This window comes from Ptychodera flava, chromosome 3, assembly GCF_041260155.1.
Source record: "Ptychodera flava strain L36383 chromosome 3, AS_Pfla_20210202, whole genome shotgun sequence".
In the NCBI taxonomy this organism is placed as follows: Eukaryota; Metazoa; Hemichordata; class Enteropneusta; family Ptychoderidae; genus Ptychodera; species Ptychodera flava.
Genome location: NC_091930.1, coordinates 6,258,017 through 6,267,469, shown reverse-complemented (window position 1 = coordinate 6,267,469; position 9,453 = coordinate 6,258,017). Strand labels below are relative to the sequence as shown.

The window sequence follows — 9,453 nt, the reverse complement described above, 5'->3', positions numbered from 1 at the left end:
GCGACGTAGTTAGATTTTAATAACTTTCAGATGACTAGGGGGGCGTCTCACTGGCATTATAGTAAATGCCGGTATCTGAGTGTAAGAGATAATCCATGGTAGTTCAATTTCTGCTTGGTGTCATGTTTTGTACCTCATCGTTTGTCTTACTGTCGTAAGCGCCATATTAAATCGACTGTAGTTCTCCATTTTGTGTATTTCGCTCGTTTTTATGACCAGCTTATGATACTGCTCTACATCTATTATGTGTTCTAAACGGTCGTTAACCAAAAAAAACACCTTGCGAGATAATTCTCTAGGTTCTCAATATGAATGGGCTAAATTCGGACTCTTTCGAACTTGGCAGCTCTGCGCACTTTCTAGTTATAATTTTTCGTCATTCAATTTTGTGCACTATGTGTAATTTTTGCCTAAACCAATAGCTAATTTTCTTTGTCGCGCGAGGTCTTTCGAATGTAATTTACATTACCCTGACAGTTATTGTAAGATCTCTACGTCCACCGGAAGTCAAGCTTTCGTATCAAAGCATTGCCATGAAAGGGCTTACTCTACTTGTCTTTTGTTATAGATTGATATGTGAACATGACTGAAGCAAAATACCGATCTCAATCATCTTTTCCTTCAGCTTTGTACATTGACAACATACCTAGGAGATTTGAATCCATTCCCTTACACTGAATCTGAATGGTTTTAGGGTGGAAGAGACTTGTACTTTTCTATGTATGCAAAGTACACTCTACACCTTGACAACCAGCTGCAATGCCATCATGCATTATTTGAAGTATTTAAAGTTGCAGTGACTGTGGAACCCCAACCTGTCACGTATTTCTATTTACTTGCAGCCGTTTTACCAGTCGCTTAACAGCAATACGCCGTATATGTCACAAAAGAGTCCCAAATTTTCTCTTTCATCACACGATCTGGCAAACATGCATTTTTTCCATTCTGACATAAAGACAAAAAAACAACTACACAAGATACATTACAAATGCACACAGGGAAAAAAAGAGAGTGTGAAGACTCTAAGTGTTGAATTTTCGTCTCGGCCAGGATGCACGATAAATCAGTTTGGTAATAAAAGCATCTTTCAGGAGAAAGTGGCAAGGCCTAAAAACAAACTAATAGAAATAAAAAAAGACACAGGTTCGTGTGAAATCGGTGAGAAGATGTTTCACACGAATAATTTTCAGCGTCAGTTTTTACTATAACAGACTTTTAATTCAAAGAGCCTGATATGGTAATATGTACTACAATATTCCATGCTTATTTAGAGAATGCAAGGCTGCAATTTGTTTTAAAACTATGAACATTATTTGGACGGTTCTGATGACACATGTGACCGAAAGTTACATGGATGTCGGACGCTTTAATTGATCAATAACACAGGCTGTAGATTCAATTTAGTACCATGAGAATATTCACGTGTTTAATTTTCAGATGCTTTGGAGCTATTTCAAGCCATGGAACAAGGCCTTGATGAGGAGAAATTATCAGTATACAATAGCGATCCCCAAGAGCCCACTTCATGTGCTGTGGCAGCAGTGACACCAGCCTATGAAACAGACCTAGGTGAATCATTTGTAGGGGAGGAAACTGAAGTCACAGGTAGCTGACCTACCTATCACACAAATGGAGCTTGCCACAGAGCCATCTGCTGTATCCAATAACCAACCACTGGAGTGTGAAGTATGCTCAAAGACATTCAAATCAAAGTGTGGACTAAGAAAACATTACAGGAAGCAGTCTGGCCAATACCCATATGTATGTGACTGTGGGAAAGGGTTTTCAGAGAGACGAAAAATGAGGGAACATAAATGTAAACATACTGGAAAAGGCTTGAACAAATGCAAGTTCTGTGGTTTTGAACCCGTACATATCGTGGCATGAAATGGCATGAACAGTCACACAGTCCGAACAAATATACTTGTGAGGAGTGTTCCAAAGTCCTAAATTCAAAAATGTCTTTAAAACAACACATGAAGGCAAATCATGAGGCAAACTTCACCTGTTCGATATGTGACAAACCATTTGGTTTGAAGTCCAGGTACAATGCACATCTTAAAGTGCACACTCAAGACAAACCCTTCAAATGCACTACATGTGGATACTCTACAAAGAGAGAATGTGATCTGACTAGGCATATTTCATTTGTACATGAGGGAAAACGGCCACTATTTGTCCCTTATGTGGAGCAGGTTTTACAACTGCTAGCAGTCTGAAAAGACACGAGTCTCGTAAATTCAGTTGTAGAGATGAAAAGTCAGAGATTTGGTCTGATGTAGATTAAATGTTCCAATAATTAGGTCCCATCCTTTTCTCTTCTTCATCAACCCTCATATCTCCAGCAAACACCACCTCAACCTATGTAAAGGTAGAGTTATGTGAGGCATGTGCTCTGAATTTTTTTTACATGAAGTGTTGAGAGTTGACAGTGTTGTTATTTCAGTTTGTATAAATTTTAGATTTCGTGTGTTCATTTTTAAATGTTTATAACCATATTACTCAGCTGTTATGCAAGTTATTAAGTTTGAGTTTCCTTCAACTTCCAATAGCTATATTTTTGAAGATGTGCTGGTTTCCAATAGCACATGTAAATTTACATTTTATGGCCAAATTAGAATATGACTGGTACAGGTCAGCACACAATTCATCTTAATACCTTGTTTTTTTTGTAAAATAGTCACTTTTACTAGAACGTTGTTTTAATGACCTTACTGTCTAATGGGGCAGAATATTGTGTCCATGTTTATGTAAAGATAGTTGATCATCTGTTACGCATGTGCGAGATTACTATTGTTCCACGTGTTTAGAAAAAAGGAAAATACGCAACATTCTAAGCGAAGGTGTGCTGGTTTGTGTGGATGTGTGGGGCCACAAGCGTCATGCGCATCAGACGATCACCAATCATTAAGTAAACACCTTTACAGTTCATCAATTCGTAAATTTGATGCTAAGATAGATTTAAATGTTGACATACTTGTGAAGTACTTTCTTAATTACGTGTATATTACTTTAAGTTGATGTAAAACTGCATGAAATTCCTACTAAAGTTCCCTCAAAAAACTTGCAAGGTGGCAATTTTCACAGGTACCGGCTGCAGTTGACACAGATTTTGTGTAGCCACTTATCATAGCCAACTATCAGATCTGTTACAAGTTCATGCATTTTTATAGGAATTTCATATAATTACTGTATTCTTGTAGTAATGAAAGTAATTACTCAAGTGTGTCAACATTTACACATATCTCAGCTTCAAATTAATGGATTGCTTTACAGTAAATAAATCTGATTGCCTTCTAAACTGTATGGCTTCAACATTGTATGCAGTTTCTGCGCATAAATGGCAGCAGTAACTTTACTGTGATAGCACTTTATTGTTATAATTTATTCACAACAAATTATATATGTTATATCATGTAACTATTCAAAACAAATAAATATATTTTTTATTGTTCTGTAATTGGTGTGGTCTTGAGTGTATCATATGCTCTTCATAAACTCACTTGCAATGAATATTTTTTACAACAATGAACCTATATGGCTCAGAGATGTGCAGGGATGTCACTGGGTGTGTGTGTGCGTGTACAGAAATTCTACAAACAACAAGTCATCGTTGATGACACAGTCCCCGCTTGTCTAGTGTGTTATAATCTTTGGTGTCTAGGTTACTGTATAATGACATTGGTGCAACGTGTCAGGTTGGTGACTTGCAAAATAGAGTAATCTGAGCATCACTTAATAAATGACCTGTTGATCATATCATGAAATAAATTGACATACATAATTATCTCATGGTACTTCATCTTTGTGCCAAGTTGAAAACAAATTGGTTCGGGGAAGTTTGAATTATGCTTCAAAGACATAAAATATCGCATGCATGGCTGTCAGGCCTCATATTGGATGATATTGCAAAATAATTCGACATGTGCGTGTATGCCAAAGTGCCTTGCCTTTGTGTCACATTTGAACAAAATCCATTTATGAGTGCCTGAGAAATAGCTGTGATTGGACAGACACACGATGGACGGACGGGACTCGTCTATAAGTCCCCATCACACTGCATCAGCAGGATTTATCTTTGCACCAAGATTGAACAACATCAGTTCAGGGATGTTCCAGTTATGTTGAAAGACATGAAAAATCACATAAAATTGCCATCTGGCGGCCATATTTGATTGTAGTGCAAAATTAATTTATGTGCACATGTATGCCATAGTGCATTGCCTATGTGCCAAGTTTGAACAAAATCGGTTCAGCAGTGTCTGAGAAACAGCTGAGGACGGACGGACGGATGGGACCCAATCTATAAGTCCCCGCCAGACTTCGTCCGTGGGGACTAAAAAACTGCAATGCAAACAGTGATTATACATTGTACTTCCCTTGGTGTTTATTTCAAACTTACATCAAAATGATCATACAATCGAAAAATTAATCCAACCACTAACCACTGAAGTTTCCTTCTGTTTAAAAATAGCGTCAATGGTACTGAAGCACAACTTCATTGTGGGATATGACTTGAAGTTTGTAAAGACACCGTTCAAGTAGAAGTCAAGCAATGGTTACTTAACATTGATTTCATTTCCTTGATTTTTTTATATTTCCCTCCCTAATTTGCATATGAATGGTAACACTAACTTCATTTGCATAATATAGACTTCCCTTACCTAGCAGTACCTGGATGCTGAATATCAAAGCTCTTGTGTCAACATTTCCCTAAATATACTTTAGTCAACAAAACCACACTTTTAGCCTGCCCTAAAATCCACATACTTGACACGATCACTTTCAATTTCGTAAACTCCTATCTACTCATCTAACCTAGCATTACCTGGATATCAATATCAAAGCTCCAGTGTCAATATTTCCCAAAATATACATTTTTGACTAAAAACACACTTTTAGCCCCCAAATCTATAAAGTGTAAATGATCACTTTCAATTTCGCTAACTTTCATCTATCTATCTATACGTACAATTGGCAAAGTGGCATGGGTTGGCCATGAATTGTTTAAGAGAAGAAGATTTTTAAAGCAATTTATGAATTTTTTCTTATTTTCCTACCTAATTTGCATATGTATGGTCACAACAACTTCATTTGCATAATGTGGACTTCCCTTACCGATCAGTACCTGGATACCAAATATCAAAGCTCTAGGGTTAATAGATCCCATCATAAACATTTTTACTAAAAACACATTTTTTTTGTCCCAAAATCCAAACACTTAACCTGATCACTTTCAATTTCGCACACTTACATCAACCCATCTCTGGGTGCAACTTGGCCAAGCAGCATGGAAGGCCCATTGTCCCTTCCATAGGAAATGTTTCAAGGTGATGTCCAAGGACACACACACAAACAGACATACAGAGTGCCGCAATACTATCCCAATAGCACGACTGAACTCATAAGTTAAGCTGTGGTAAAAATCAGATCAGATAAGATTCTTCAGGGTAAGAGAGTTCTTTCCTGCACAAAATTACAGATATTAATGACATCGTTGATAAGTACGATGCAATTGTCCAAACTCATGTTTGTGGCTCTATTGTATTGCTTTTACCCATACGGGTAAGGGCACTCAGTCGTCCCTCATTCACTTTGTGATAGGTGCGCACACCAGTGACTCCTCGGGCTGGTTCATGTGGTCCTGATAACCCCTTCGCTTTTCTTGTTGCTGTTCTGCACCTGTCGGGCTGTCAAATGGATGGTCCTAGGTAAGATACAGAGAGGACATGGTTACAGACATTACAACCAAATAGAATTAATGTTTTACTCTAAATTTACATTATGCATACTTTTAAAACAAGATGACGGGTTGGCCAATAAGATGAATAAAGATGACGCGTAATAATTTTGAAGGAAATTATCCACAAAATCATCTGACACATGACATGACTCTCTTGGACAAATATATTGGTAGCTCAATCTGAAAGCTCCTTTTTTCAGACTCTGTCTGACCAATAATAATAACAAGTAAGAAAAACAAGATACATATATACAGTGTTGTTTAGTACAATTCACACGATGGCCTTTTGATTACTTACAGTTACAGATATTTCAGAAATAAAAGTAGGTGGTGTCATTGGTTCATACTTTGCTTCACTCTTCATTTCTAACTGCTGATGAGGATACATGGCTGAAGATGTCAACCTTATAGGAAAGCCCCTAAAAACAATATATTGAAAACAATAATTACTATCAGTTTTCTTAGAGTAAATTATGAAGTTCAAAGATTAAGGTGAAGTACTACGAATAACGTCAAAATTAGGGTGTTTGTGTCATTTTCTTGAAACTTTGCACAAATATTCTTAGAAGTTGTGCAAGTGCAAAAATGAAATAAAAAATGGGGGTCACCACGCTCGTTTCCATGGAAACGGACGTTAAAATGGCATCGTTAGAAATAAATAAAAATGATATAATTCACTTAAACTAAAGAAAGCAATTATAAAACGCTTAGCAAATGAGTTAATTTTAATAAATACCAAGACTTAAGTTTCATATCTATCGAATGTATAGTTTTCATGATGTTTGTAAAGAAATTTTAACATAAGTATCGATTACAAAATGACGATATCGAAATTATATCACTACATAATTTTCGAACTTTCTTCCTGTCGCTTTGAACGGTGTCATTTTGACCAAACTTGGCGAATAAAATCCTGACATAATACCATTTAGTTTACACTTTTAATAAAAGGGTGTCACCATGCTACTTTTTACAATATCTCCAGGTGAATGGGTAATGTGCGCCATGTAAATGGAAGAGAAATGTTAATTTTTCGCTCATATTGAATAAAAACCAGCTTCCTAGGGGGTCAAAATATGACAAGGTTATAGGTCACATGTATTTCCAAGAGACTGGGTCAAAAAATTAGGTAAAAGCGCAATTTCAACAATGACAGGGGATGTTAAATACATGCTCTACAGAATAACCCATTTTGCGGCAGGCTGGAGTTAAATCTGCGCAGAAACGTTCTAAAAGCGTGTGCGCGTCCGAATTCGTCGCCCTTTACCTTAAAAAGAATTATAACATGTGGCTTTGAAGTAGAGTTCTGCTGCTTTTTTCTTGGTAGATATAAAGCAATCTGGAGAGAATGTGGTTAGTACCACACTATAACAGAACCCAACGGCGCATTAGTGCAAGAGTGGTGTACCGCTGGTATTGCGCGAGTGATTTGGTTGTATCCTGTGGCAGTACTTCACGAGCATTAGCAGTGAAGTGATTGCAGCAGGAAACAACCCAATCACGAGTGCAATGCCAGCGGTAGTCCACTCTTGCAGTATCGTGACGTGGGGTTCTGTTTTTATTACATATGTTTTACAACAATGACGAAAAATATACGAAATTTATCGAAATTATATCACGTCATTTTTATATGCAATGTCGCGTGGAACAGGTGTTCCAATATAGCGTTCAAAAACGACACCCATGTCGCTCTGATCGTGCGCGTTCAGTTTGGGAAAAATGGACTGAAAATGATCAAGCAAAACTGTCCTGTGTAATTGTAAACTTGACATTAAATGCTTACAAGTGATTTTACCTAAGAACACGAAACATTTGCCAAAGAATTGCTGCAAGTTCATGCTTACCGTAAATAGTACGATCGAACGCACTGAATAGTTCTGGTGTGAGAACTCATTTGCATACAACTGTGTAATAATGTTTTCGGTATTTTCACTGCAGGGAAAATACCGATTTTACGCGTGAGCACTAGTGCACATGTACGGCAGTACATATGTAAGAAATATAATTAGTTCAGGCTGTACTAAAATTGTTTAATGGGGTGAATTATTACCGCAAATTGTAACAGATCTTTGAAGATTGTCTTTATGTTTATCTTTGTCTAACTTTCATCTGTGTCACACCGCCAACAGATATAGTTTACATTCAATTTCCCTTGTCACACACATAAGCCAACATATAAATTGCACGTTCTTAACAGTAACAATGTTTGCATTTTGCAGTGTTAATTCATACACACCTGTTTGGGTCATAACGCACAACCACTTCGCCACAGATCTTAGCGAAATCTGTTTCAAGATCACAGCAGTTTGGTACACCATTCTTGGTGCCAGGCATTGTCGCCATACTGGCAAATAAGCTTTCACAAAGTTGGCTGCTCACAGCTCTCTGATTGTAGGTGCGTCTTCGAACTAGCCCATACAAGATTATATCCGCATCGATACTGGCTATTGTTGACTCCCATAGTCCTTTTGGGTACCCTTGCACATACATACCAGGAGGTGGGAATTTAGACAGGTCAGTCATTGATAACAGCACATCCCTATACCTATGGGGAAAAAAACCACTCTAATATGTATTCTTGGAAAGCACAAATATGCATGGCAGTATATTTATTATCTGTCTTCCTTGGCATACCTAACTGAACTAGTCATCTCTTCATGACACATTAAAACCTGTAGAAATCAAAATTAGTTTCATCACAAAAGGCATTCTGTCAATGAAAGTTCATACACATGTGTGATGTATTTGTTTATGGTTTTCTTGCCAAATTCATTAACTCTTCCTTATCATTACATAGTAATAAACACCACCTGCCTAAATTTCATTCTGCATCTTTCAGTTGCTGATATTCCAGGATTATCCATTGACTCAAACTATTGTCTGATAGCATGACACATATTTGCTGAAGCTGTGTAGCCCTTTTTCTGCAATTCTGCCTCAACTTCAGATGAAAATGTGATTAATGAAAAGTCAGTACTCTGCATGTCGAGGCTATCTTCCATCATACCAAGTTGTAAACTGGTTTTATTTTCTTTGGCAACATCTAGGAAATCACTCTTTCTCGCTGAACCTATATTTCGCTTACAAAGCGCAGACCTATGTCTTGTAAGGAGATGGTGGGGATCGATCTTTCTGACAAAGAGTTCATTACCATCTTTGGAGTACTCTGGTATGTAAAACCAGTTTATAGGTTTGTTACCGTTGACTTCAGGGATAACCATATCATGTTTAATTCTTGAATCCTTTCGCCATTCAGCTACCCGTGATGGGAATTTCCAATTTGCATAGGACACAGACAATGCTAGTTTTGGATAATTTTTGCCATTTAACACCTTTAAGCAGAGCTGAGACAGTTTAATTGGTGAAAACTTCTTTGTAGTGTGTATTACAGGAACCTCTCCTGATAGGTCGAACATGCTCTTCAATCGTGTAATTAAATCCTCTTTGCAGCCAGATAATGTGACCTGATATGTTTTTTGTCTCTCAGGTACCTCAAACTATCTTCAATTCTGGAACTGTCAACTTAGCTAGATTGCTGCAGCTCAGTAAACATTCTTGGAGGTACTCAGCATTTTTGTCACACCATTTATTGGTTTGATCCCTTAGCATTGATAACATGTTGCGAATGTCACCAGATTCAAGTATGCAGTTACTGTTAGAATTTGCACTACTAGCCGTTTCAATATTGTCTCCGTTGTCCACGTTATCAT

At 37.4% G+C, this 9,453-nt stretch overlaps 1 protein-coding gene across 1 annotated transcript; it reads right to left on the bottom strand.

The window, feature by feature from the left end:
- Positions 1–5,054: 5,054 nt before the first annotated feature.
- Positions 5,055–9,206, bottom strand: LOC139129458 (uncharacterized). The gene is made up of 4 exons (XM_070695089.1): positions 8,558–9,206; positions 7,980–8,288; positions 6,042–6,162; positions 5,055–5,707 (listed from the first exon to the last, which is right to left on the bottom strand). The coding sequence occupies exons 1-4, from the start codon at positions 8,605–8,607 to the stop codon at positions 5,591–5,593; spliced, it is 597 nt and encodes a 198-aa protein (XP_070551190.1). The 5' UTR covers positions 8,608–9,206; the 3' UTR covers positions 5,055–5,590.
- Between the last annotated feature and the right edge of the window lie 247 nt (positions 9,207–9,453).

Bases quoted from the DNA above. Each gene is read 5' to 3' on its own strand.
- LOC139129458 (XM_070695089.1), bottom strand. From the start codon at position 8,607: ATGGATAATCCTGGAATATCAGCAACTGAAAGATGCAGAATGAAATTT. The intron at 8,289-8,557 runs GCAGGTGGTGTT...TTTTCCCCATAG, and splicing joins AGATGCAGAATGAAATTTAG to GTATAGGGATGTGCTGTTAT. The intron at 5,708-6,041 runs GTAAGTAATCAA...TATCTTACCTAG, and splicing joins TTTCTGAAATATCTGTAACT to GACCATCCATTTGACAGCCC.